General features: G+C 53.0%; 2 protein-coding genes and 1 long non-coding RNA gene across 4 annotated transcripts; 1 reads left to right on the forward strand and 2 right to left on the reverse strand.

The window, feature by feature from the left end:
- The first annotated feature begins 7656 nt into the window (after positions 1 to 7656).
- Positions 7657 to 16658, forward strand: LOC123372174. Its single transcript, XR_006580157.1, has 5 exons — positions 7657 to 7704; positions 10893 to 10960; positions 13310 to 13392; positions 14327 to 14481; positions 16079 to 16658. It is a non-coding gene; the product is annotated as an uncharacterized LOC123372174 (long non-coding RNA).
- Positions 16659 to 17516: 858 nt separating this feature from the next.
- Positions 17517 to 20357, reverse strand: LOC123372188 (glutamic acid-rich protein-like). 2 transcript variants are annotated; one of them, XM_045020171.1, is made up of 2 exons: positions 19112 to 20357; positions 17517 to 17899 (listed from the first exon to the last, which is right to left on the reverse strand). In XM_045020171.1, the coding sequence occupies exon 1, from the start codon at positions 20323 to 20325 to the stop codon at positions 20002 to 20004; it is 324 nt and encodes a 107-aa protein (XP_044876106.1). In that variant the 5' UTR covers positions 20326 to 20357; the 3' UTR covers positions 17517 to 17899; positions 19112 to 20001. The 2 variants fall into 2 exon arrangements, 1 of the variants encoding a protein (XP_044876106.1); XR_006580162.1 differs by having other exon boundaries at positions 18615 to 20357.
- A 312-nt stretch (positions 20358 to 20669) lies between these two features.
- Positions 20670 to 24013, reverse strand: LOC123372187 (cyclic nucleotide-gated cation channel beta-1-like; the record flags this gene model as incomplete). Its single annotated transcript, XM_045020170.1, has 2 exons — positions 23412 to 24013; positions 20670 to 21055 (listed from the first exon to the last, which is right to left on the reverse strand). Coding segments are annotated over exons 1-2 (852 nt in total), but the record flags the coding sequence as incomplete, so codon positions are not given.
- Positions 24014 to 27773: the final 3760 nt, after the last annotated feature.

Consider the following 27773-nt stretch of genomic DNA (forward strand, 5'->3'; position numbering starts at 1 on the left):
TCAGTCAGCGCTCTACCCTTATCACACATCAGAGAATCCACACAGGAGAGACGCCCTACATGTGCTCTGAGTGCGGGAAAAGCTTCAGTCTGCGCTCATACCTTATCACACATCAGAGAATCCACACAGGAGAGAAGCCTTACACGTGCTCTGAGTGCGGGAAAAGCTTCAGTCAGTGCTCTTCCCTTATCACACATCAGAGAATCCACACAGGAGAGAAGCCCTACACATGCGCTGAATGCGGGAAAAGCTTCAATCGACGCTCAAACCTTATCACACACCAGGGAATCCACACAGGGGAGAAGCCCTACACGTGCTGTGAGTGCGGGAAAAGCTTCAATCAGCGCTCTGCCCTTATCACACATCAGAGAATCCACACAGGAGAGATGCCGTACACATGCGCTGAGTGCGGGAAAAGCTTCAATCGACGCTCAAACCTTATCACACACCAGAGAATCCACACAGGAGAGAAGCCCTACATGTGCTCTGAGTGCGGGAAAAGCTTCGGGTGGAGCTCTGACCTTATCAGACATGAGAGAATCCACACATGAGAGATCCCCTACACATGCTCTGAGTGCGGGAAGAGTTTCATTGAGCACTCAGATTTTGTCAGACATCGTAGAAGCCACAGTGGAGAGAGACCCTGTACATGCTCTGCATTTGGGAAAAGCTTCAATCAGATGTCATTCCCTATTAGATATCAGAAAATCCAAATGGGAGAGAACTGTAAGAAATGCCTTTATTAGGGCTTCCCAAAGATTTGTTTTAAAAAAAAATCACATTTGCTAATTCCAATATAGTGAACTTTGCACCATCTTCACTGTGGTCTCTCAGCTCTGCCGGATGAGTTGCCTGCTTCTGCCTTTTGCAGCTCACCCTTCTTTGGGGTCAGTCCTGTGATCTTTTCTATCAGCTCCTTTCCTTTTGACTTGTAGGAGCGTGTGTCCCTCCAGCCAGGAATTTCATCAGCTCATGGTGCGGGAGAGAGGGTTGATGCCAACAAGCTACCCTGAGGCAAAAGTTACCTGTGCCTTACATCCACTAGGACTGTACATGGAATTGGGTGCTCAAGTTAGTGATTTTGGTGTAAAAAGACAATTATAGTTGTACAGCAGAAGCAGCCCAGGGAGTGAACCTAACAGACAATGATCAAGTGATCTCTCTCCTGCCATCCATCTCCACTCTCTGACAAACAGAGGCTAGGGACACCATTCCTTACCCATCCTGGCTAATAGCCATTAATGGCCATAACCTCCATGAATTTATCCAGTTTTCTTTTAAACCCTGTTATAGTCCTAGCCTTCACAACCTCTTCAGGCAAGGAGTTCCACAAGTTGACTGTGCGCTGTGTGAAGAAGAACTTCCTTTTATTTGTTTTAAACCTGCTGTCTATTAATTTTATTTGGTGGCCCCTAGTTCTTGTATTATGGGAGTAAGTAAATAACTTTTCCTTATCTACTTTCTCAACATCACTCATGATTTTATATACCTCTATCACAGGCCTGCACAACATGCGGCCCGTGGAGCCTCACTGTGCGGCCCGCCGGGAGATTCTAAATCCCCCCCTGTTGCAGCGCAGGCGTGCGTGAACAAAGCTCAACAACCAATATGATTGAAAGCAAAGTCGTTTATTATTTACAATGCATCATATTATATAGGCTTCTCCATATTAGCAAACGTCAGACACACCAACATTACATTGCTGCTGATTGATTCTTTGTCTGATACACACACTTTTCACATGCATGGCCCTTTGCTTACTGGTTTCCCATTTCCCATGCAACTTATCTGATCCCAGTTAGGCCACCTGGCGTCTGTCTCCCACGGGCTAGCTCTCAACTTTCTCATAACAACTTTATCTAACTCCTCTATTCTTGTTGTCCTGCTGCTGTAACTTTCCACCAAGGCAGCATAGGGATGATGTAACCCCACATCTCCCCCTCTTTTCTTAAAAAAAAAAAAACATCCAATAAACCTCTCCAAACTTCATAGCAAAAGGCGTACAAAACAGGGCAAGCAAAATAATAAAAAAAAACAAAAAACAACTCCCAACGCAATTATTCCCATATGAAAAAAAAAATTAACCCAAGTGGGCCAATCAAAGCCATTAAGCCAGTCCCACAAAGGATTACAATTATGCATAAGCTTATGCATATTATCCTGCAATTGCTAAAGCAACGCATACATAAAATGCAAATAATCAAATAAATTTATACAACACATACCTTCAAAATTCTTACAACCATGTCCTTGCTTTCCAAAACTATTAATATGCAAATTTTAATAACCATTCTAAAATAAAAGAGTTGGCCAATAAAATTTCTCTCTTACCTAAGAAAATGCATTAAACTTTAGCATATCACATTTTTCTTCTAATGTATTCAAACACTTTATATTTTAAATTAAATAAAACCAGTATCTGCATTTCAATCTAACTCTTCAGCTTAAATTCAAATCAGACCATCTCATAAAAATATTAAACACAACAATTCTGGCTACAAACAAACACCACAAAACAAAACATAAAACACAAAACTTAAATTTTTACTCTATTAGTAAATGCATGGTATATTAAATGCTATACAGCTAACATCAAATTTCTTTAATATCTAAAAAACAAAAACAAATTTACCCCTACTGGGCAATCAATCATTACTTAAAATATACAAATACCCTATAAGCTTGCAGGCAAAACAAAAAAAATTACTTCATCAAATAAATCATTTACATTAATACAATTGCTTCCTAACTTACTTCTAAAATTCAAAGCTAATCACAGCTTAAAATTTTACCATTAACTTCTACTTTTAAACACTAAAAAAAAAAAAAAACATTACCACTTATATATCCTTAAGCCTAATACAATTTCAATTACATAGCACAATATACAATCTTCAACTAATGCAACAAAATTATTTATGGCCAAACAATTGCAAACTAATTTCTTTGCCTAAACTTATTACAAACATTTAAAAACACCAAAAACTTTTCTTTTAGCATTTTACAAAATTCAGCTAGTATTCCCTTCAGCAACCACAAAATTAACCTTTTACTCTGCCTTAAATTACTTGCTTGTACTTTAACAACAACCTTTCTCAACTTAAATCACCATTCCAAGTATCCCCCTGAATATTTGAAATTCCCAAGTTTGTTGTCTGTTGCCCGCCGCCTGGGCCCAATCCTTTTTTCCTTTCCAAGTTCTCTGTCTATTGCCTGCCTGCCTGGGCCCGATCCTTTTTTCCTTTTGCTAAACCGTTCCTTTCATAAACACTAACTTATCCCACTATCAATTTAGCTAGGAGGGTGTACTTCTTAACTAGCCCCCACCCTTCTAATCTCTACTGCAAGCAATTATCTGTACTTTCCCACCGTGGGGGCTACATCTAATATCAAGCAATCTACAACAACCAATAATCAGCACATAACACAAAATTAACAAAAATCTAATAAGGCTAACAAAAGCACTTTACATAAAGGTACTTCGAATCACATAAATTCAAAACCATTCTCCCAAATTACCTAAATTTATGCCTAAATAACCCACAATTCCCCCCTTGAGAATACTCAACAAACCCTTTGGCTGAGTTTTCTCAAACTTAAAAAACAACAAACAAATAAACTCTAAAAAGCTGGGGTAATTAATTCCACAATCATCCTCCCCATGAACCCGGCAGGGGTTCGGTATGTGAGAGCCCTCACCCCCCAACCCAACCGGTCCACATGCTGGGGTTAGTAATGGGGCGGGCAATATCATTTACAATCCAATTAGGGGGGGGCAATACATGCTAAAATTTTTATCCAAAACACAGGGCGCAGCCTGTAGAATAAATCTCAAAATCCAATTAATACCACATTTCTCAGCAGGAGTCCCAAATTTCTTCCTGCCAGTGTACAATTCTTTGTTTCTTCACCAGGGTCAGTTCTCAATGTCTTTTTAATCAGGAATTTCTGGACTTTGGCAATATCAACAACGTGAATGTTTTTTCTTCTTTTCCACCACCGTCGTGGATCAGCTTCTACGGGGGAAATAATCAGGACGTGGGGGCTGCAGCAGACAAGGGAGAAATTAGCCAGCACGTTACCTTGTCCTTTTTTGCTGCTGTTTAAAAGCACAATGAAACTAAAAAAAAATTAGGCCAATCATCAGTAGGAAAATTCTCCTGATGTGAAGGGGTCTTTTGCAATAAAAATCATGGGTCCAGGCAGTCAGTCTCCTGGTTGCAAAAATGGCAGGGCTGCTAGAATCTTTGGGCAGCTCTTCCATACCTGTGAAAGGAGACAGCTAACACATCCCGTTAGTGCCTGGCAGGATTTTGCAGCTCTCATTAGCTTTTTTGGGCCCAGTCAAGCTCTCTTTAGTCTGGGCTGTTCGCCAAGTCTTAGCTGTCCTTGACTGGGGCGAAAAAAAAATGAGCTTTTCTTCGGTTAAATCATTTTGTTCTCTCTCCTTCCCTGCTTGGCTTCTTTTAATCTGTAAATCCTGTGTCAGAACACCCAGCTGTTGCTGCTCATACCGGAGAAGCATAACGATTTTCCCGGCATTGTCCCAGGCTCAAACCAGCCAGCGTAGGACGCCTTCTCCGGGCTTCTGCCAAAACAACTTGCTTGTAGGTCCAAACGACCTCCGGGGCCACGGCACGAGCCTCTGCCTGCGCCGTGCACTCCAACGTCTTCCCGTCCAGGGCTCGCTTCCAGCGGAGCACCTCCTCGTCCTGTGCCCGAAGGCCGGTCAGGAGGAGCCTCCACAACTCCCCCTCTCTTCTTAATAAGTGAATCAGTGCAGCAGGGGAAATCTTTTCCCCCTGTCGGTTCATAATGTGCAAATAAAGCTTCTGTGTTATCTTTTCTTCAGCTGATACACCGGTACTCACGTTAGCTGCTCTGCCCTTCTCCACCGCGGCTTATAGCCGCTCTCCTCAGGGCTCAGGTGCGCCTCTCTTTTCGGACGCCCGGGGGCTTCTCCAGCACTCCCCGCTGCGGCTCCCAGCCGCCCGCCTCTGGGCTCAGGCTCCTGGCCGTTCGCCTCTGGGCTCAGGCTCCCGACACTATCATCACTCGATACGAGTCACGTCGGGGTCCGGGGGCTTCTCCAGCACTCCCCGCCGCGGCTCCCAGCCGCCCGCCTCTGGGCTCAGGCTCCTGGCCGTTCGCCTCTGGGCTCAGGGCTTCTCCGCCTGGGTCAGGCCACCGACACTTTCATTCGATACGAATCACGTCGGGGTCACCATTTGTTGCAGCGCAGGCGTGCGTGAACAAAGCTCAACAACCAATATGATTGAAAGCAAAGTCGTTTATTATTTACAATGCATCATATTATATAGGCTTCTCCATATTAGCAAACGTCAGACACACCAACATTACATTGCTGCTGATTGATTCTTTGTCTGATACACACACTTTCCACATGCATGGCCCTTTGCTTACTGGTTTCCCATTCCCCATGCAACTTATCTGATCCCAGTTAGGCCACCTGGCGTCTGTCTCCCACGGGCTAGCTCTCAACTTTCTCATAACAACTTTATCTAACTCCTCTATTCTTGTTGTCCTGCTGCTGTAACTTTCCACCAAGGCAGCATAGGGATGATGTAACCCCACACACCACCACCCCCGGCGCTCTGCGGGCAGTCCAGAGCCCTTTGAATCCCAGCTGCGGCCGGGAGTCAGAGGGCTGAGGGCTCCCCACGGCTGCCAGCAGCCCAGAGCCCTTTGAATCCCAGCCCCTGGCCGCTGATTACCCCCTCCCCAGACCCCTGCCCCAACTGCCCCCCAGGACCCCACACCCCCTATCTAAGCACCACTGGTCCTTGTCCCCTGATTACCCCCTCCCGAGACCCCTGCCCCTTGGGACCCCAGCCCCTATCTAAGCCTCCCTTCTCCTTGTTCCCAACTGCCCCCTCCTGAGCCCCCACCCAACTTCCCCCCCAGGACCCCACCCCCTACCTGTCCCCTGATAAACCTCCTGGACTCCCATGCCTATCCTATTGCTGCCTGTCCCCTGACTGCCCCTCCGAACCTCTGCCCCATCCAACCCCCCCTGTTCCTTGTCCCTTGACTGACCGCCCGGAACCCCCTACCCCTTCTTCAACCCCCAAACCGCTTACTGTGCCACTCAGACCAGTGTGTCTGGCTCCGTGCAGCTCCAGACAGTTGCTGCCATGCTCCCCCATGGAGCCCCCCCAGCACCTGCTTTCCAGATTTGAACACCTCAAAATTCAGGAGTGCTCAAGCTCAGTTTGGGCAGCTGTTACTTCATTTCTCCCAAATCAAATATATTGATCCGCTGTAACTTGCTGTAGAAAAGGCAGGATAAAATTGAGCAAGAAATGCTTATTAGCACTGGAATTGCTATTTTCAACAGCCATTGCCTTTTTGTTTGTTTCAGGAAGACAGTGATATTGCATTGGCAAATTCCCCATAGAAAGAAAGAGTGGAACAAAAGAATAATAAAGGCACCTCAACTTTTCCTCATTTATGGAGGACAGTCTTATAATATGCATCCAGATATCCTCCAATCACACAAGCTGAAAATTGTTCCACTTTACTGCAGCTCTGTAACCATATGGGAACCAATCCTGTCTGTGTTTTGTGCACATCCAAAATCCCTGCTGAATGACCCGCCCTGGGAGCGAGTTACCAGTGACCCAGGGCTGGGGAGGCAGGACGTGTGTGGGGGGGGAGGCACTGGTGGGGGGCAGCCCAGTGCTGGGGCAGCAGCGGGGGGGGGGGGAGGGCACTGATGGGGAGGAAAGGGGGAAGCCCAACACTGGGGTGGCAGGGGGTGTGGGTCAGTGGGGGGAGAGCCCAGGATTGGGGCAGCAGGGGGGTGCAGGGGGGAGCCGAGGGCTGGGACTGGGGGCAGCCAAATTTTTTTTTGCTTGGAGCAGCAAAAAACCTAGAGCCGACCCTGCCGGGTTCCCCCAGCTGCCGGAGCCCTGAGCCCTTTAATTTGACCCTGAGGGCTCCCAGCCACCTCTTCAGCTGGGAGCCCCTGGTTGATTTAAAATAAAGTATCACCTCCCCAGCCCCAACCTTCCTTTTTGGCCCACAGCTGTTTTGGTGGGGCGGCGCTGGGGAAGGAGGGTTTGTTTCTGCAGGGCTGGACGGCCCTGGGGCGGGGTGTTTCTGGGGGGCTGGAAGGTTTCGGCCCTCGGCTGTTTTCTTTGGAGGAATGTGGCCCTCGCCACTTTACGAGTTGTGCAGGCCTGCTCTAATGGTCTCTTCTGGCCATAAAGTTGACTAATTTCTGAAAAACTGAGTGCAGCATTGGGAGCAGCGTCTGATGTTTCCCTGTCTAGCTGGCTTGCTGCCTAGAACGAACGCTCCTGGAGTGGGGTGAACCACAGGGAGAAGCTCAAACCTCCAAAGTGCCTGGCCAGAGCAGGACATTGGCACAGCAAGGGAGGGGTGAGGCAGTGACATCACAAAGGCCTTTGGCAGGACCTCAGCCTATTGGTCCAAGGTGGTGGGGAGGTGGTGACCTCACAGAGAGATGCTGACATCAGCCAGGCAGGACAGGGGCGAGGGGCCAGGGAAACCTCAGAGACCCCTGTGGCTTTGCTGCAGCAAGTCTCCTTCTCCAGGTCTCTCTTTGAGGACTGAGAGAGTATTCGGGTTCACGGACGTGAGCGCCAGGAGGAACCTCTTTCGAGTTTTCTCCTTCCCTTGAAGTGATTTTACTAGAAAACAGCCGTCCCTGTTTAGAAGGTAAGAGCCTCCTGGAGGTTTGAAACTTGTTCAGTCTGATCCATCTGGTGAGAGTTGAATTCTAGGCATGGAAAAGATGAGCTTAAGGAGGCAGAATTTTATTGCGCACCTGGGATTTTGTCCCTTAGAATCACCAGGAACATTAGTGTTTGTCCTTTGTGTTTCACCTTTTCCTCCATCCCTCCCTCTTTTCTCTTCTTCTCTTACTTATTTTGTTCTTTTCTCCTGTTCTCCTCCCAACACCAGGAGGAAGGTGTGTGTGTGTGTTGCGGGGGAGGGCTCTGCAGCTCCCACTGTGGGAGGTCCACCCAAAAATGTGAGGCTGAAATAGTGCTCAGGCAGTCAGGGCCGGATTAACCTTCTGTGGGTCCTGGTACCAAACATATTTGTAGGCCCCTATGTAGTCACTGTGGGCTCCGAGTATGGGCCTGGTGGGGCAGTGCCATTGGTGCCATAGCATACTCAGTACTGAACCTCAGAGACATTTTTCATTTTGATCACACACCCCTACATGACTATATGCATTGCCATACACGGCTCCCTCAGCCCCCGGGTTTTCTCATTGAGCTGTACACCCAGGTGGGTTTACCAGTGTCCACAGTGAGCAGAACTTTCATAGTGATCAAGGAAACTCCCCACAGATTTATCTCCTTCCTCATTCAGACCCTCTCTAGCCATGTCTCCAGTACCCCCCATGTCACCAGTCACGGCATGTGGTCCTAGTCTCAGCTCAAAGTTCTAAAGCCAGCAGACACCTGATTAGTTCTGACAGATCCCTCCCTCAGCCCCCATCCTGCCATGTGAGCCAGCCACCTGCAAACACCATCTCCCCAAAGTCAGGACTTAGCCCTTGGGAATCCGAAGCCACCAGCCTCTCTCCCTCTGCTCCCATCTACATGCTAGTCTGCTACCTGGTCCCCACCACCTCTCCCCATGCTTGTTTCCTTTCCACTTTGGACATGCTCCCACCCAGCTGGAAGCTCCCTCTGCCAGCCTGACCTGCTCCCTCCTTCCCTGCTCCCCTTGACATTCCTGTCCTACTGGTGCCCTCTGTTCCTTGAGGTGAACTCCAGTGTCTTTAGCTGCTCTAGCTTAATGGCCCCAGTAGTCACAGAGCCACCTGCAGCTTCTCTGGCTACAGCCATGGGGCCAGTTCCCAGAGGCCAGCCTTAGCCAGCTGCAGCTACTAGCCGCAGGAGGGGTGGCAATGCCAGGGCTGAGCGTGCTTGAACCTTGCAACGGCAGCACTAGGGGCTCTAAATCCTCAGCCCTGGCCCTAGGCAGCTGCAGACTCTGGAGTTAGGCACTTCCCTCCTCTAGGCCATGGCTTTAAATACCTGCGATTCCCATCACCTGCAGCAGAGGCCACCAATTCCCACGCCCCCCTCAGCCAGCACCTAGTCGTGCAGAAAGTGCAGCCTGAGTGATTTTGGAGGCTGGGGTGCCAGGAGGTTCCCATCCCTGAGCAGCAGCTCTGCAACAAGCTCACGTGCGTCCCAGTTGGGACATTAGCTGTTACTGACAAGGCTTGTCTGTGTTCTTTTTTTTATCTCATTGTTAGGTGTGAGAAGTATGAACTGTTGAATAGGTTCCATTAGTTGGTTAATAAGATGTCTACGAAGTAAATCACTGGCTTTAAAATAAGATCCAATCTGGAGCATATGAACTATTGACCCCTGGACTCCATCTCTGAGAGGGGACTTGTTTACCATCAGGGGACAGGCTCAAACCAGTCCAAACCGGTTTTTCCCGCCAAAACCAGCCCTCAGCGTTCCATCTCCTCAGCCCTTTTCCCGCCACAGAAGTGATATAAGGACGTGCTCAGCGCCTGCGCGGGGCCGTCCCCCCCCCCAGCGACGGCCCCTCCACGGTCGGGTCTTCCCAGTGCTCCCGAGCCGGAGAGCGACGAACCCCCTGGGGTCCCGCCGTGAGACTGAGGAACAGGAGGCCTGTCACCCCCATTCCTGCCATTCTGCATCCCTGGTGTCCAGCCTCCCACGGAGCCCCCGGGGAGTGAGAGACCCCGGGGGGGGGGGCACTGGGGCTGGGCAGGAAAGTGACTCTGCCCCGGGGAACCCGGGAGAAGCCTCAGAGCTGCCTCAGCCCCAGTGGAGCTGCAGCAGGAGCTGCCCCCGGCACTGCTGGGATTTGGGGGGCAGAGACTGGGGCCTGGCGGGGGGGGATCCCCTGTGGTGTGGGGGGAGATGGGGGGTGTCAGGCAGGGAGGGGAGAAGCTGGAGTTGGAGGGGGGGGAAGGTCAGTGGGACGCGGGGGGGAGGGGGGGGTTGAACTGTCTCTGTGCAGCCAGGAAATTCCCAAGTGGGGGGAGAAGTGGTGGGCGGGGGTAGGGGGGAGGGGGGTTAATTGGATCCTGTCCCTGTTTGTGCCACTTGGCTCTCGCCCCCGATACTAATTCTCTCTAGTTCTGCCCCTTTTCTCGCTCAGTGTCTCACACGGGGCTATAAAATCTGGGGCGATTTCCCCCCTTTCCCCTCCAATGATCAGCTCTCCCGTCTCCCCCGATTTCCCCCGTTCTCCCCATGAGTCTCAAACGTCAGTTTAAAATCTTCTCTCGTGAGGGGCATTTTCCACCCGTGTTATCTGCAGCGATTTGTCCTTGTGTAGGTGGGAAATTGTTGCCCTGCGTCATTCCCCAGCACATGGCTGCCCCTGGAGTGGGGGTGGGATGGCTCAGTGGCTTAATGCTCAAATAAATTTGTTAGTCTCTAAGGTTCCACAAGTACTCCTGTTCTTTTTGTGGATACAGACTAACACGGCTGCTGCTCTGAAACTATGTAACTGTACTCTCTATGCCAGGATCTAAATCATGAATGAAGATATTGAACAGAACTGGACCCAGAGCTGAGCATGGTGGGACCCCACTCCTTATGCCCTTCCGGCCTGACTGTGAACCACTGATAACTACTCTCTGGGAACAGTTTCCCAACCAGTTATGCACCCACCTTAGAGTAGTTCCATCTAGGTTGTATTTCCCTAGTTTGTTAAGGAGAAGGTCATGTGAGACTGCATTGAAAGCCTTCCTAAAGTCTAGATAAACCATATCTGCCGCTTCCCCCCATCCGCAAGGTTTGTTACCCAGTCAAAGAAAGCTATCGGGGGCTGGTTTGACACAACTTGTCCTTGATAAATCCAAGCTGGCTATTGCTTCTCTCCCTATTATCTTCTAGATGTTTTCAGATGGATTCCTGAATTGTTTGCTGCATTATCTTCCCTGGTGCAGAAGTTAAGCTGACTGGTCTGTAACTGCCTGGCTTGTCCTTATTTCCTTTTTCATATATGGGAACTACATTTGCCCTTTTCCAGTCTGCTGGAATATCTCCCATCTTCCATGACTTTTCAACTATAATAACCAAAGTAAAACTAGCCCATTGGGTCTGTGAGCAGGTAAATCGCCTCCCTCGCCCAGCAGCTCCCCCAGGGCAATGACCCAATGCCTCCCCCCACCACAGGGACAGAAGCTGAAAGTCCATCTGATGGCAGGTCAGGGGCTAGCGTGGAATGTGCTGGGATCTCGGCCTGGGCCCTAGTGGGGTAGGTGACCCCGTCACCCGTAACCACACCCAGCAAGGCCTGCACCGATTTTCTCCCTGTCTGTGAGTCCCAGCAGAGAGACCAGGGACTCATTGGTCCATGGAGAATGAGCTTTCCCCCAGCTGGGGGCTGCAAACCAGTGATCAAGGGCAGCGGGTGAGGGGAGCTTGCACTAGCGCTCCTGCAGGGTCCATGGTGTGGGGTGAACAGAGAAATCCAGTGTCCAGGGCTCTCAGGCCACGTGTCCATTCCACTGCAGGAGGGGATCTGGGAGCAGCCCGAGGGGACTGGGGCAGGAGTCGGGAAAGCAGCCGTCTGGGAGAAGGAGGGAATTCAGCTGTGCTGGGGAAGCTGGGCTGAGCAGAGATGCTGCTGCAGATGCTGCTAGTTCCCTGAGTACGACGCTGCAGCACTTTAACTACATGGTTAATATAGAGGTTGCAGCTCAGCTGAGTAGTGTGCTGCACTCATTTTAATGGTGTTAGTGGCTTTGCCAGGGTATAAAACCAGGGCCGCCCAGAGGATTCCGGGGGCCTGGGGTCTTCGGCGGCAGGGGCCCCCACTTCGGCGGTAATTTGGTGGCGGGGGGCCCTTCCGTTTCATGACCCGCCACCGAAGTGCCCCGGAGACCCGTGGCGGGGACCCCCTGCTGCCGAATTACCGCCGAAGACCGGGCTGCACGTCGGCGGCGGGTCCCGCTTCGGCAGTAATTCGCCAGCAGAGGGTCCTTCCACCCCAGAGCGGAAGGATTCCCCGCCGCCGAAGACCGGGAGCAGAAGAAGCTCCAAGGGCCCGGCCCCGCAAGAGTTTTCCGGGGCTCCCGGAGCGAGTGAAGGAGCCTGCTCCAGGGGCCCCGAAAAACTCTCGTAGGGGCCCCTGCGGGGCCCGGGGCCTGGGGCAAATTGCCCCTCTTGCCCCCCCCTCTCGGCGGCCCTGTATAAAACTGAGGTGCAGCTTCACCCTGGTCACACCCCTCTATCCCTGCTCCACCCCCTCCCCCTCCAGCCTGTCCATGCTCCCCCCTCCCCGAGCACTCCTTGTGCCTACAGCTGCTGGGGGGAGGCACAAGTGGCACCTGTGTGGGAGGAATTTCCCAGGGTGGGGGAGGGCTTTACCCCTTCCCTACAGCCCCTTTGGCCCACCCTGGGCAGCATGGGAGGCAGAGCACAGTGGTGGGCTGGGGCCAGATTTCAAGAATGTCTCTTGATGTCAGATCCAAATATGGGATCCTGCCTTTACATGCGTAGGGGCTGGACACCTGCAGTGCCCAAGGACTCCACATGCAGCTGTGGCTGCAGTTGGAACAAGTTCCCTGCAGTCCTGTAGTTCAAAGGGAGAAACTGAGGTACCCAAAATTAGGCCATTGTTGTAAATTGAGTTCTTTCCGCCTTGCCCGTTAACAACAGTCGGTGGGCTAAGGCTCATTGGAAGTCACTGTTTAGACTTGATCACGGCTGACGTAGTCCTGGTCATAAGCAGAAGCCTGGCAGTGAAAGGTCCTGATTCCATCCCCAGCCTCCAGAGGCAGATGGTCCCCCAGGGATGGAACAACCCTGGGGAATATTTTACACTCACAGTCTTTCCCACGGGCTGGGTAATTCCACAGTCTCATTCACAGGGCTGAGAACCTCAGGGTTAAGTTGCACAAAGTGAAACTAACTGAAATGTGCCCCCTGCGCTGCACGCTGTGCTGTGCTGCCCTGGGGAGATGTGGCTTTAAGCTGCTGTCCCAGCCCCTTCCCACTCTCAAGAAGGACTGGGCCAAAAGAGATCTGATGAGGTTCAACAAGCGTAAGGATTTTTATCTCTCTAGGCCGATCTGATCAGAAGATCTCGGGGAGCCTTACAGTTTATCTCCCGCTGAGTCCCCCTTTTAAGGCCATCTATCAGAGCTGACTTTAATGAACTCCACACACACAAAGCTATAAAATAAAACAACAACACTTTATTTGCTAAGGGGAGAGGAAGGAATGGAAAGGGGAATGGATTAATGATTCTGGAGATTCGGAATAACACACAGGCACTTATAATACAAGATGTTCTATCTTTACAGACATCAGCGATAAAGGGGTGCAGGATCCAGAAAAGAGAAGCCAGTAGTGAACACTGACCGTGGACAACAGATGAAACAGACAGGTACGTATCCCTATCTTAACTCCCACCCTAACCCGCTTTGCGTCGTCCTGAGTGCACGATTGATCTAAGTAATCGGACCAGGTCCGTGTATGCAAGTTTGCTTTCCCAAAACAACAAACAAACAACCCCAACTTAATTAGTAAGTAGCTATTGCAGGCCCATAGCCAGTGGCAAGATTGTACCGCACCAGGAGAGAGAGCAGCCACCTGCACCTCTGACAGCTCAAAAGCTCAAGAGCCAGTGCCCCTGGCCCCTCCCCTCATTGGTCTCTGTAGGGAGCTGTTGCTGGGCAAGGTCAGATTCCTGCTCTTCCCACTTTCCCGCCTTTTCTAGGTACTGAGGAACAAGAACCTGACCCCCAATGGAGGTCGCCTTGTCCTTTTACCAAAACAAAATGGCCTTTTGATTTACAGAACTTATTTTAACTTTTATACAGAATAATTCGGCAAACATGTATACTGAAATTAACATTTCCCCCTCTTGTCGGTGTTACACCTGTTTTAAAAAGATGTAACTGCCGACACCTGTGGCTTTGCCAAATTATGACCCACCCGATGAATAAATTGTCACATGGCGAAAAATTTGCATTGAACCCAAATACAACCATAGTATTACAGAGGGGGTAGTGCTGATTAAAACATTCCTTATCGCAGACTGGGGATGTGTAATAACTGTTTGATTTGCTTCTTCCCTAATTACCACGGGACCAGTTAAACTAGGAATAGGAGAAGGAAGAACCAAAACAAATTGGTATACTCTTATTCCATACGGACCTACCATAGACCATTTACCAGAGTCTGCCGTTGTAACATTCATTTTAAACCTCCCTATACAAGTCTAACTATTTACGGGAAAATTTAACCTTGATCTTACTGCAGTAGAAAGTTTTACAATGAAAAGACTCTTCCTGCTTTACATCCATTTCCCTGCATAGACGAACTATCGCAAGAAGGTGTGGATACAACAGTACATTGAGAGCCGAGAAGGAAGGACTGTGCTGGAGTACTAATTCTGAACATGGCACTAGGTCTTTCATGAACCCAAGGAGCTGATATATTTCCAGAAACCCACCCCATGGTACATGCTCAGGTACTTCCAATTTAATGCAACCGCAAATCTGAGAACTGTTGGGCACCCTAAGTTTGGTACAATTCCCAAAAGAGGTTTTACTATATCCCACTTACATGCCATTTCTGTTTTTTCTCTGCATCCCACAGGTGCAGCCTGATAGTTAAGGCACATTTCTGAAATTACTGCTTGAAATATACCTGCCTTGTTCGATCTTTCTTTGACCCACTTGAGCACACAGCACGGTTCTTCCTTGATCATTAAAACAGAAATGGGGTCATTTTGTTCCAAAGGATCCAGGGTGGCCATGGGATCCTCTGTGGCATAATGACTCCCTGTTATACAGAACAGATGGTCACCTTCAACCAAATCAATTAACCAAACCTTAACAAATACAGTGCAACCTATATACATAGAGAATAGGATGATGGCGGTCATGTCGATCTAGGAATGGAAGAGAAAATATGATTGGCACAGTTAAATGGGTTGATTTCCTTTCCATTCCTTTACCTGGCTGCTATGGAATCACTTTAATTTGATCCCCTTCTTTGCTGGTATTTGAACCTGATATACAGAGGCACTTGCTCCGTTTGTTATGATAACTGGACCCACCCAACGAGGACTAAGGACATGGCCTTTTTCTATATAATACCTAAACATTACCTTTGTACCAACCACCCATCCTACATCATTAATGTGGCCTAACCAAGCACTAATGACTTGGTTATTAGCTTTTAGTTGAGGAGCTACTCGATGTTGAAGACTGCTGATGGTGTCTAGCAACTGTGACATGTATAAGTCTATTTGCACCCTGGGAAGGTACTCATCCGGTGGAACTCCTCCCACCCACTAAAGTTCAGGGGTGTGCATAATTCTCCCAGTTAGCATCTCGTGCGGTGAAAACCCTCACACAGTTCTAGTAGATCGCATGGCCGCTAGGATATATGGGAGTTTGCTATCCCAATCCCTTCCTTGCACATCTATTACTTTTCTAAGAGCAGTTTTCATGGCTCTATTAGCCTCTCGACGATAACAGACTTTGCGGGTGAGCAGCTATGTGCAACCGCTGTTTGATGTTTAAGGCCGCACACAGCGCTTTTGTGACTTCACCCACAAAGTGTGGTCCTCTGTCTGAATCTATTTCTGATGGGATACCAAATCGAGAAAAGGTTTGTTCCAGTATTTCCTCCTTTATGTTAGGCAACCACGCCACTTAGACACCCGTTCCAAAGTTTTGGACGCAGCATAGTGTCCCTGGCCATGAGCTACAGTTATTAGTTCTTTTCGTGGAGTTATTGGCATAACCAGTACAGGTAATTCACAGTTTGGTGATGTTGCTATAATCAATCCGTTTTTGTCCTTACATATCCTTGATGTTTCCCTGCTGTTAAAAGGGCTTGGAGATCATTATCCTGTTTTTGCAGGGTCAAGATGCCATGGCCTGCTGACACATCTGGAGACGGCATCTTAACTACAGCAGCTGAAATTGGGTCTTATCCCATGTATATGCTGATCCTAACCTAGCAGCTTGTTTTGCTAGCTGATTGGCCTGATTGTCAAGCGTGGCCAGAACCGACCCCCTTCGTATGGGCTTTTACTTTGAACTCTTTTCTTCCAGATGGGAAGGGCTTGAACCACCCAACTAGAAGCAGAACACAGACAGATGTTTTCCTCAGGTGCTACCCCAGACGATACTGCCAGGACCGCAATTCATTGTGCAGCTTGTGCTGACGGCGGCCTCACCGTACCCTGCACCACTTGCTGTGTCCCCTCCTGGATTGCAGCAAACCCTGCAACAGGATGCCCTTCGTGGTGACAAGCACTCCCATCAACTGCCCAGAGTGTTAACCCTTTTCCTTGTACTTCTTCCCAGGATGTTGCTAAGAAGAATGGAGATAGTAAGTCTAAATCAGGATCTGGCAACGGACATTCGTGCTCATCTCCTGCGGTAATCGGAGCATAGGGAAGGATTCTCGTATGGGGGGGATCTTCTCAGTACGAATATCCCGATTGACCAGACTTAGAGTCCATCCCGCCAGCCGGGGAGAGGATACCCTTCCCTCATTAATTCTTCCAGAGATGACATATTTTACTGGAGTATGGCATGTCCTCACCACAATGAGAGCTGTGCCACTTAAATATTCCCAATGTGTTAGGGACCATACCAGGGCGAATACCTCACGTTCGCAAGCTGAAAACCTCGCCTCCACCTCACTGAGAGTTTTGGAACCATAGGCCATCGGTCTCACCTGGCCAATTTGTTTTTGCAGCAAAACAGCTCCAGTGCTTGCTGGAGTAGTTGCCAGGTGCAAGTAAAATGGCAGGCCTTGTTTAGGAGAGGCTCGCGCTGGTGCAGCCGCTAGAGCCTTTCTAAGATCATTAAAAAGGCACCTTTCACAATTGGCAAGTCAAATCCTAGTGAGGAAAAGACAAAGAAGCGTAAACTCTGGCAAGTCAAATGAAAAGTATAGGGCAGAGGCCAAAAATGAACGTGAAGAGCAACTAGCCAAGGCACAACAACTAACAGCAAAGGGTTGTTAAGTACATGGGATCAGGGCCGGCTCCAGGCACCAGCCTACCAAGCACATGCTTGGGGCGGCACCTTGGGAGGGGGCGGCACTCGGGGTTTGTTTTTTTTTTTTTGTGTGGGGCCCGGCGGCGCTGGGGGGCGGCGGGTCTTAGGAGGTGGGGTGCCGTGTTGGGGGGGCGGGGACTTGGGCGGTGCTCGGCTGGGGTGGGGACTTGGGTGACGTGCCGCTCGGGGGGCGGGGATGTGGGTGGGGCGCCGCTCAGGGTGGGGACTGGGTGGGGCGCCGCTTGGGGGGCGGGGCTTGGGTGACGCTCGGGGGCGGGGCCTTGGGCGGCATGACGCTCGGGGGCGGGGACGTGGGCGGGGCAATGCTCGGGGTGGGGACTGGGCGGGGCAATGCTCGGGGGGCGGGGCTTGGGTGACGCTAGGGGGCGGGGCCTTGGGCAGCATGACGCTCGAGGGGCGGGGACTTGGGCGGGGCAATGCTCAGGGTGGGGACTGGGCGGGGTGCCGCTCAGGGGGCGGGGCTTGGGTGACGCTAGGGGGCGGGGTCTTGGGCAGCATGATGCTCGAGGGGCGGGGACTTGGGCGGGGCAATGCTCAGGGTGGGGACTGGGCGGGGCGCCGCTCGGGGGGCGGGGCTTGGGTGATGCTCGGGGGCGGGGCCTTGGGCGGTGTGACGCTCGGAGGGGGGGCGGCGCTCCTTGTTTTTGCTTGCGGAGGGGGTACATGGGATGCAGGAAGTCTGCCAAACGGTCAGCAAAGCCACTAGGCAATCGGTGCTAAAGGAGCACTCCAGGAAGACCAGGCCACTGCGGCGAAGCTAAAAAAGTTCCTTGCTTCTGTCTTCACTGCAGAGGATGCGGAGGAAATCCAGACACGCCAGCCCTTCTTTTTAGGTGACAGATGCTAGAATCAAAGAATTATAGACCCATCAGGTTAGAAGGCACTGCAAGGTCCAGGGAGGGTGTTTGGGTGAAGAAGGGGGTTTGGGGTGTAGGCTCTGGGAGGGAGTTTGGGTTCTGGGTGCAGGGTCTGGGCTGGGACAGGGGGTTGGGGTTTGGGTGCAGAAGGGGGTACAAGCTCTAGGAGGGAGTTTGGGTTCTGGGTGCAGGGTCTGGGCTGGGACAGGCGGTTGGGGTGCAGGAGGGGGTTTGGGTGCTAGGTGCAGGGTCTGGGCTGGGACAGGGGGTTGGGGTTTGGGAGCAGAAAAAGGTACAAACGAGGGAGTTTGGGTGCTGGGTGCAGGGTCTGGGCTGGGACAGGGGGTTGGGGGTTGGGTGCAGAAGGGGGCACAAGCTCTAGGAGGGGGTTTGGGTGCTAGGTGCAGGGTCTGGGCTGGGACAGGGGGTTGGGGTGCAGGAGGGGGCTTGGGGGCTGGGTGCAGAGTCTGGGATGGGACAGGGGTTTGGGGTGCAGGAGGGGGTTTGGGGGGCTGGGTGTGAGAGGGGGTTTGAGTGTTGGGTGCAGGCTCTGGGCTGGGACAGGGCGTTGGGGTGCAGGAGGGGGTGCAGGGTGTGGGTCTGGGCCAGGGATGAGGAGTTTGGGGTGCAGCAGGAAGGCTGCCCTGGGGCTGGGGTGGGGGGCCAGAGGGGAGGATTCCCCCCAGGGACAAGACACTCACCCAGGCCCCACCAGGCTGCTGCTCAGGAGGTCCAACCGGGATAAGCCCCTCCCCTCAGATTCGACTTGGAGTCACCTGGTGGGGGCGGGGAGGCTGCCATGCGCCTCCTACTTCCACAGGCGCAGCAGCCGCCTCAGCCTGCCCCCAGCGCCGCTCCCCTGTAGCCTGCAGTGGCAGCGGCCAGTGAGGGAGCACAGTGTGGAGATGCAGGGGGCAGGCAGAGACGCTTGGGGGAGGCACGTGGGGGTGGCAGGCAGGGCCGGGGGAGGCACGTGGGGGTGGCAGGCAGGGCCGGGGGATGCTCTGGGGGTGGCACGTGGGAGTGGCAGGTCGGGCTGGGGGAGAAACCCTGCCCTGAACATTGGTGGAGCCGGGCCCCTCGAGGCCCTGAATTTGCTGGAGCCCGGGCACCACAGGCCCATATAACTCGCCGCCTCTGGCAAGGTTCATCTAGTCTAACCCCTGCCAAGATGCAGGACTTTGTGTGTCTAACCCACCCAGCTTCTCTCTTCTGGCTGGGGTCCCTTGACTGCAGCAGCTCCCCCGATCTCCTCGCTCTCCTCTTTCCCTTACTTCCTTCACTTCTCTGCCCACTGGTTTGCTGCATCTCTGAGTCCTCTCTATATGCCCTGGCCCAGCAGCTAGTTGCCCAGGCTACACTCCCATTGCCATCCGTGGGGGCAGCCTGGGCTGTGAGGGCTGCAGGTTTTGGTCCCTGGTCAATGCAGGTGCTATGGCTGCTGCACAGCTACGTGGTGACTCCTGCAGCCCATCACCAAACTGCGGGGCCATATTCTGCAGGGTGGCCTCCCTGGCTGAGATTCTGGGAGCAGAGAACCCCTGGGTCAGAGAAGGAAAATGGCCCACACAGAACACACTGTCAATGGCTCCCACAGACGTCCCCGTGACACCCGACTGTGCAGCCCAGAAGTTCTCCTGCTCCTTCATTGTCACCGCGGGCAAGAGTCTGGCAATGGGAATGGATTATGCATCTGGGCAAGGAGGAATTGGCCATGGAGGTGGAGGAGGACTTGGCTTTGCCCTCCTTATCCTCCTCCTCATCCAAGTCGTCCTCTTCTGCTTTCTTCTCCATGACCACGTGCTCCATTCCCATGGCCAGGTCCTCCCCCTCCTCCACTTCCTCCTCTCTGGCCAGATCCTCCCTCTCCTCTGTGGCCAGGTTCTCCTCCTCCTTTTCCTCCTCGTCCTCTTCTCTGGTCAGGTCCTCTTCCTCCTGCTCCTTCTCCGTGGCCAGGTTCTCCTCCTTCTCATCTTCCTCTCTGGCCAGGTCCTCTTGCTCCTACTCTTCCATTGCCAGGTCCACCTCCTTCTCTTCTTCTTCCCCCTGCATCGGCACATCCTCATCCTCCTCCATTCCTGGGTCCTCCTAGTCTATAGTCAGGTCCTCTACCTCTTCTTCCGCCTCTTCTTCTTCCCCCTGCATGGCCACATCCTCGTCCTCCTCCATTGCCAGGTCCTCTCCCTTCTCCTCCTCCTGACCCAGATCCTCCTTGTCCTCCTCTGTGGCCTGGTCCTTCTCCATGGCCAGGTCTTCCTCTTTCTCCTCTGGAGCCAGGTCCTCCTCCTCTTCCTCCTGCTCCATGGCCAGGTGCTCCACTCCTGTGGCCAGGTCCTCTTCCTCTTCCTCCACAGGCAGGTGCTCCTCTTCCTGCTCCATGGCCAGGTCCTTCTCTTCTTCCTTTTGCTCCATGATCAGGTGTTCCTTTCTTCCTCTTCCTTTACCTTCTTCCTCCTCCTTCTCAGTGATCAAGTCCTCTTCCTCTTCTGTGCAGAGGTCCTCCTCCTCCTCTTCTGCTGACAAGTTCTCTTCCTCCTCCTCTCCTCTGCTGCAGACACATTCTCCTCCTCCCCCTTTCCTCTGCTGCAGACACATTCTCCTCCTCCTCCTTTCCTCTGCTGCAGACACGTTCTCTTCCTCCTCCTCCTCCTCTTCTTCCTCTTCTGCAAACAAGTTCTCCTCCTCCTTTTCCTCTTCTGTAGTCAGATTCTCCTCTTCCTTCTCTTCAGACACATCCCCCCCTCCTCCTCTTCTTCCTTTTCTGCAGACACATTCTCCTCTTCCTCTTCCTCCTCCTCCTCTTCTTCCTTTTCTGCAAACAGGTTCTCATCCTCCTCCTTGTTCTCTTCTATAGATATTTCCTCCTCCCCCTTCTCCTCTGTGTCCAGGTCTTCCTCCTCCTCAGTGGTAATGTTCTCCTCCTCTTTCATCACTAGCTCCTCCACCTCCTCCTCTTTTTCACTAATCAGGACTTGCTCTTCCTGCTTCTCCTCCTCCTCTGTCTTTAGATCTTCCTCCTCTTCCTCTCTTTCTGTGTCAGGGTCTTCATCCTCCTCTGTCTTTTCCTCAGGGGCAAAGTCCTTCTCTGACTGGTCTGTGGGGGTCTCTGCATCAGAGAGACAAGGGCAGAGGGTGACTCTTGCTGGGGAGGGGGGAAGAGGAAGGACAGGGGTGAGAAGGGATGGGGAGAGCAGATTTAATGTTTCTCCCTCCCATGTAAGCATCGAAAGGCAGAGAGATCCCCACAGTGTCCCTCTCACACACCCCTCAGCCCCAGGACCCATTGCAGAGAGATCCCCACACTGCCCCGTCCACAGACCCCTCAGCCCCAATGACCCATGGCAGAGAGATCCCCACACTGCCCATCCCACAGACCCATCAGCCCTATGCCCCCATGGCAGAGAGATCCCCACACTGCCCATCCCACAGACCCCTCAGCCCCAGTGCCCAATGGCAGAGAGATCCCCACACTGCCCATCCCACAGACCCATCAGCCCTATGCCCCCATGGCAGAGAGATCCTCACACTGTCCCTACCACAGACCCCTGAGTCCCAGAGCCCGATGGCAGAGAGATCCCCACACTGCCCATCACAGACCCCCCACTACAGGGACCCATGGCAGAGAGATCCCCACACTGCCACTCCAACAGACTCCTGAGCACCAGGGCCCCATGGCAGAGAGATCCCCACACTGCCCCTCCCACAGACCCCTCAGCCCCTGGAACCCATGGCAGAGAGATTCCCACACTGCCCCTCCCACAGACCCCTCAGTCCCAGAGCCCCATGGCAGAGAGATCCACACACTGCCCCTCCCACAGACCACTCAGCCCCAGTGCCCCAGGGAAGAGAGATCCCCACAGTGCCCCTCCCACAGACCCCTCAGCCCCAAGGCCCGATGGCAGAGAGATCCCCACACTGCCCCTCCCACAGACCCTAGCCCCAGGGCCCCATGGCAGAGAGATCCCCACACTGCCCCTCCCACAGACCCCTCAGCCCCAGGGCCCCATGGCAGAGAGATCCCCACACTGCCCCTCCCACAGACCCCTCAGCCCCAGAGTCCCATGGCAGAGAGATCCCCACACTGACCCTCCCAGATACCCTCAGCCCTATGGCCCCATGGCAGAGAGATCCCCACACTGCCCCTCCCACAGACCGCTCAGCCCCAGAGTCCCATGGCAGAGAGATCCCCACAGTGCACCACCCACAGACCCACACAGCCCCAGGGCCCCATGGCAGAGAGATTCCCCACACTGCCCCTCCCCCAGACCCCTCAGCCCAGAGCCCCATGGCAGAGAGATCCCCACACTGCCCCTCACAGACCCCCACTACAGGGACCCATGGCAGAGAGATCCCCACACTGCCTCTCCCACAGACCCCTCAGCCCCAGGGCCCCATGGCAGAGAGATCCCCACACTGCCCCTCCCACAGACCCACCGCCCCCGGGCCCCATGGCAGAGAGATCCCCACACTGCCCCTCCCACAGACCCTCAGCCCTATGGCCCCATGGCAGAGAGATCCCCACACTGCCCCTCCCACAGACCCCTCAGCCCCAGAGCCCTATGGCAGAGAGATCCCCACACTGCCCCTCACAGACCCCCCACTCCAGGGACCCATGGCAGAGAGATCCCCACACTGCCCCTCCCATAGACCCCTCAGCCCAAGGGCCCCATGGCAGAGATATCCCCACACTGCCCCTCCCACAGACCCCTGAGTCCCAGAGCCCGATGGCAGAGAGATCCCCTCACTCCCCATCCCACAGACTCCTCAGTCCCAGAGCCCCATGGCATAGAGATTCCCACACTGACCCTCCCAGATACCCTCAGCCCTATGCTCCCATGGCAGAGAGATCCCCACACTGCCCCTTCCACAGACCCCTGAGTCCCAGAGCCCGATGGCAGAGAGATCCCCTCACTGCCCATCCCACAGACCCCTCAGTCCCAGGGCCCCATGGCAGAGAGATCCCCACACTGCCCCTCAGCCCCAGGGCCCCATGGCAGAGAGTTCCCCACACTGCCCCTCCCACAGACCCCTCAGCCCCAGAGCCCCATGGCAGAGAGTTCCCCACACTGCCCCTCCCACAGACCCTCAGCCCTATGGCCCCATGGCAGAGAGATCCCCACACTGCCCCTCCCACAGACCCCTCAGTCCCAGGGCCCCATGGCAGAGAGATCCCCACACTGCCCCTCAGTCCCAGAGCCCCATGGCAGAGAGTTCCCCACACTGCCCCTCCCATAGACCCTCAGCCCTGTGGCCCCATGGCAGAGTGGGCCCTTCACTGTCCCATCCTCCCTGGGAGTTGCTCCAAATCATCAGGGACCCACTTCCCAGAAGCTCCCCCCATGCCCCATTGCAGGGGGTGGCTCTGCAACTCCCGCTGATGTCATTGAGCTCACGTGGCTCTGGCCAGACCCCTGGGCTGGGATCCCCACAATGACTGGGACAGAGCGACTGGGTGTTAATGGCCCTTGCTCCTCCCCATGCCCAGGGGGTCTCCTCACCTGCAGTGGAGGACCACTCAGCCTCCGTGTTGCAGAGAACCTCCAGAGAGTAGCTGCTCTCCTCTCCGGCAACAGTTAAGCAGCTGAGGCAGCGATCCCCCAGCTCCTGCCCTGGGAATGCTTCCTGCTGGCCCACGCAGCTGGGATGAGGGCAGGCCTTCCAGCAGAAGCAAACCCAGAGCTGCGTTGCCTGGCTCCTGCCATGGGCTGAGTCCTGCCTGCCCAGATTGAACTTAGGCCACCTCCATCTCGGCCTGGATGTTGTCTCTCTCTGCTCAGCACCAGCCCTGGGGGCTGGTTTCCTCCCAGTGAGCAAGGCCGAGCAGGACCATCTCCTGGGGTGGCCGGGGCCTGCTTCACATGCCATGCGGATGGAGGGGCAGCTCTCTGTCTGGGGACGCTGGCAGCTGCTCCCCTCTGGCTCCGGGGCCACCTTCCTCCTGAGATACCTTCTCAGCACGTCCATCCTGGAACTGAGCAGGGAGCAGCCGTGAGTCTGGGGCAACAAAGCCTCTCAGCAATGGGCCTGTCTTGCCTCAGGGGGGATGGAACCTGGGTCCTTAGAATCATAGAATCTCAGGGTTGGAAGGGACCTCAGGAGGTATCTAGTTCAACCCCCTGCTCAAAGCAGGACCAACCCCAACTTAATCATCCCGGCCAGGGCTTTGTCAAGCCAGGCCCTAAAAACCTCTGAGGATGGAGATTCCACCTAGGGAACCCATTCCAGTGCTTCACCATCCTCCTAGTGAAATAGTGTTTCCTAACATCCAACCTAGACCTCCCCCACTGCAACTTGAGACCATTGCTCCTTGTTCTGTCATCTGCCACCACTGAGAACAGCTGAGCTCCATCCTCTTTGGAACCCCCCTTCAGGTAATTGAAAGCTGCTATCAAATCCCCCCTCACTTTTCTCTTCTGCAGACTAAACAATCCCAGTTCCCTCAGCCTCTCCTCATAAGTCATGTGCTCCAGCCCCCTAATCATTTTTGTTGCCCTCCGCTGGACTCTTTCCAATTTCTCCACATCCTTCTTGTAGTGTGGGGCCCAAAACTGAACACAGTACTCCACATGAGGCCTCACCAATGTCGAATAGAGGGGAATGATCACGTCCCTTGATCTGCTGGCAATGCGTCTACTTATACAGCCCAAAATGCCATTAGCCTTCTTGGCAACAAGAGCACACTGCTGACTCATATCTAGTTTCTTGTCCACTGTAATCCCCAGGTCCTTTTTTGCAGAACTGCTGCTTAGCCAGGCGGTTCCCAGCCTGTAACGGTGCATGGGATTCTTCCGTCCGAAGTGCAGGACTCTCTTGGCCCCTGCTGACTCCACCCCAGGGGGCCCCTCCTAGTGCCTGAGTCACAAGGGCTGCTGTGCCCTGGGGAAGTGTTTGGTGCCCAATAACAGACTAGGATTGTCATCCAGGCACAAGGGTACAAATCTATCACAATCTCCCAGTAACAACACAACAAGTGAGGGAGCTTATTGGGCAGAGGGAAGAAAGGCCTGGGGTTAAGGAAAGAACAGGAGCAACTAGACTAGTAACCCATCAACAATCACAGCATTGACAAGGGGCCCGACCCGCCCCAACCAGCTCCCTCCCAGCCCCTGCGCAGCAGAATGGGAGTTGAGTATCAGTTCTCTAGGGGCTGATGCTGCCCTGTGCTCCTTGGCCGGCTTGAAATTCACAAGGAAAACAAGCAAAAGGGATTCTTACCGGGTCTTCGGTCTGAGTGTCAATGGGCACCTCCCAGGCTGTGACGCGTCTCCCTCAGCTCCACTCCACCAACAGCCAACAACCGAATGGAAACCAACCCCTTTGTCTCCGAGCGCTGGCTTCTGATTGGCTCCCTCTGCTCCACTCCACCAACAGCCAATAACCAAATGTAAACTGACCCCTTTGTCTCCGAGCGCTAACTTCTGCTTGGCTCCCTCTGCTCCACTCCACCAACAGCCAACAACCAAATATAAACTGACCCCTTTGTCTCCGAGCGCTGACTTCTGATTGGCTCTGGTGGTAGCTCCCCGCATGTTCCGTCTCCGCCCGGCATTCCAGGCATGCTGGGAAGCGGTATCCTGAGCCCTGCAGCCATTGCAGTGGCGGCTTAACGCACAGGGGGCCCATGCCCAGGGGCCTCGGGCAACTCGGGGGGCCCTGGGAAAATCTCACCATGCTCGGGCAGCATGATTTCGTTGGTGATTGTCTTGCCTGGCATCAACAACGCTTCTGCTCTCACTCGTTTTCCATCTCACCACTGGGCTGGACTCTTTCCCCTCTTCCCCTCCCTCTCCACCCCCACATTTCTTTCCCCTTGGTGCCAAACACAACACAAGAGGGAAAAACAAAAGTTATCATCACAATCTGCCGTGATGGCTAGGCTCTCCTTCTCGCATCACCCACACCCCAGGGCTTACCCTGAACCCCCTTTGCATGATGTTGTCACAGCTACAATTGGAAAGCACCCCACTGCTCCTGCACCCAGCATAGTCACGCTGCACAAGAGACTCTTGTCCCTTCCACTGGTATTAACCCCACAGAGCCCCAGGTCCAGCTAGGATGCACCTTATTTTTCTTTAGTACTGGGGTTCTCGTCCTCTCCTTCCTATCTCTCTTGGACTCCATCTGTGGGAGTGGACAGGGAAGTGTTACAGACACACAGACCCTCCCCCAGCTCTCTCTGCACCCTGGGCTCACACCTGGTTGTCTCCCCAATCCTTGGCGCTGTCCAGCATGCCTCCCCCCGCAGAAGTCATAGAATCATAGAATATCATGGTTGGAAGGGACCTCAGGAGGTATCTAGCCCAACCCCCTGCTCAAATCAGGACCAATTCCCAACTAAAGCATCCCAGCCAGGGCTTTGTCAAGCCTGACCTTAAAAACCTCTAAGGAAGGAGATTCCACCACCTCCCTAGGGAACCCATTCCAGTGCTTCACCACTCTGTGAGTGAAAAAGTTTTTTCCTGATATCCAACCTAAACCTCCCACACTGCAACTTGAGACCATTACTCCTTGTTCTGTCATTGGGTACCACTGAGAACAGTCTAGATCCATCCTCTCTGGAACCCCCTTTCAGGTAGTTGAAAGCAGCTATCAAATCCCCTGCTCATTCATCTCTTCTGCAGACTAAACAATCCCAGTTTCCTCAGCCTCTCCTCATAAGTCATGTGCTCCAGCCCCCTAATCATTTTTGTTGCTCTCCGCTGGACTCTTTCCAATTTTTTCACATCCTTCTTGTACTGTGGGGCCCAAAACTGGACACAGTACTCCAGATGAGGCCTCACCAATGTCAAATAGAGGGGAATGATCACATCCCTCGATCTGCTGGCTATGCCCCTATTTATACAGCCCAAAGTGCCATTAGCCTTCTTGGCAACAAGGCCACACTGTCGACTCATATCCAACTTCTCGTCCACTGTAACTCCTAGGTCCTTTTCTGCAGAACTGCTTCCTAGCCATTCGGTCTCTAGTCTGTAACAGTGAATGGGATTCTTCCGTCCTAAGTGCAGGACTCTGCACTTCTCCTTGTTGAACCTCATCAGGTTTCTTTATCTAGGTCCCTCTGTATCCTATCCCTACCCTCCACTGTATCTACCACTCCTCCAAGTTTAGTGTCATCAGCAAACTTGCTGAGAGTGCAGTCCATGCCATCCTCCAGATCGTTAATGAAGATATTGAACAAAACCGGCCCCAGCACCGACTCTTGGGGCACTCCACTTGAAACGGGCTGCCAACTAGACATGGAGCCGTTGATCACTACCTGTTGAGCCTGACGATCTAGCCAGATTTCTATCCACCTTATAGTCCAATCATCCAGCCCACAGTTCTTTAACTTGCTGGCAAGAATACTGTGGGAGACCATATCAAAAGTTTTGCTAGAGTCAAGGAATAACACATCCACTGCTTTCCCCTCACCCACAGACCCAGTTATCTCCTCATAGAAGGCAATTAGGTTAGTCAGGCATGACTTGCCCTTGGTGAATCCATGCTGGCTGTTCCTGATCACTTTCCTCGCCTCTAAGTGCTTCAGAATTGATTCCTTGAGGACCTGCTCCATGATTTTTCCAGGGACTGAGGTGAGGCTGACTGGCCTGTAGTTCCCTGGATCCTCCTCCTTCCCTTTTTTAAAGATGGGCACTATAGTAGCCTTTTTCCAGTCATCCAGGACCTCCCCCATTCACCATGAGTTTTCAAAGATAATGGCCAATGGCTCTGCAATCACATCCAGCAACTCCTTTAGCACCCTTGGATGCAGCGCATCCAGCCCCATGGACTTGTGCTCTTCCAATTTTTCTAAAAAGTCCCGAACCACTTCTTTCTCCACAGAGGGCTGGTCACCTTCTCTCCATACTGTGCTGCCCAGT

This window comes from Mauremys mutica, chromosome 6 (genome assembly GCF_020497125.1).
Source record: "Mauremys mutica isolate MM-2020 ecotype Southern chromosome 6, ASM2049712v1, whole genome shotgun sequence".
NCBI lineage: Eukaryota > Metazoa > Chordata > Testudines > Geoemydidae > Mauremys > Mauremys mutica.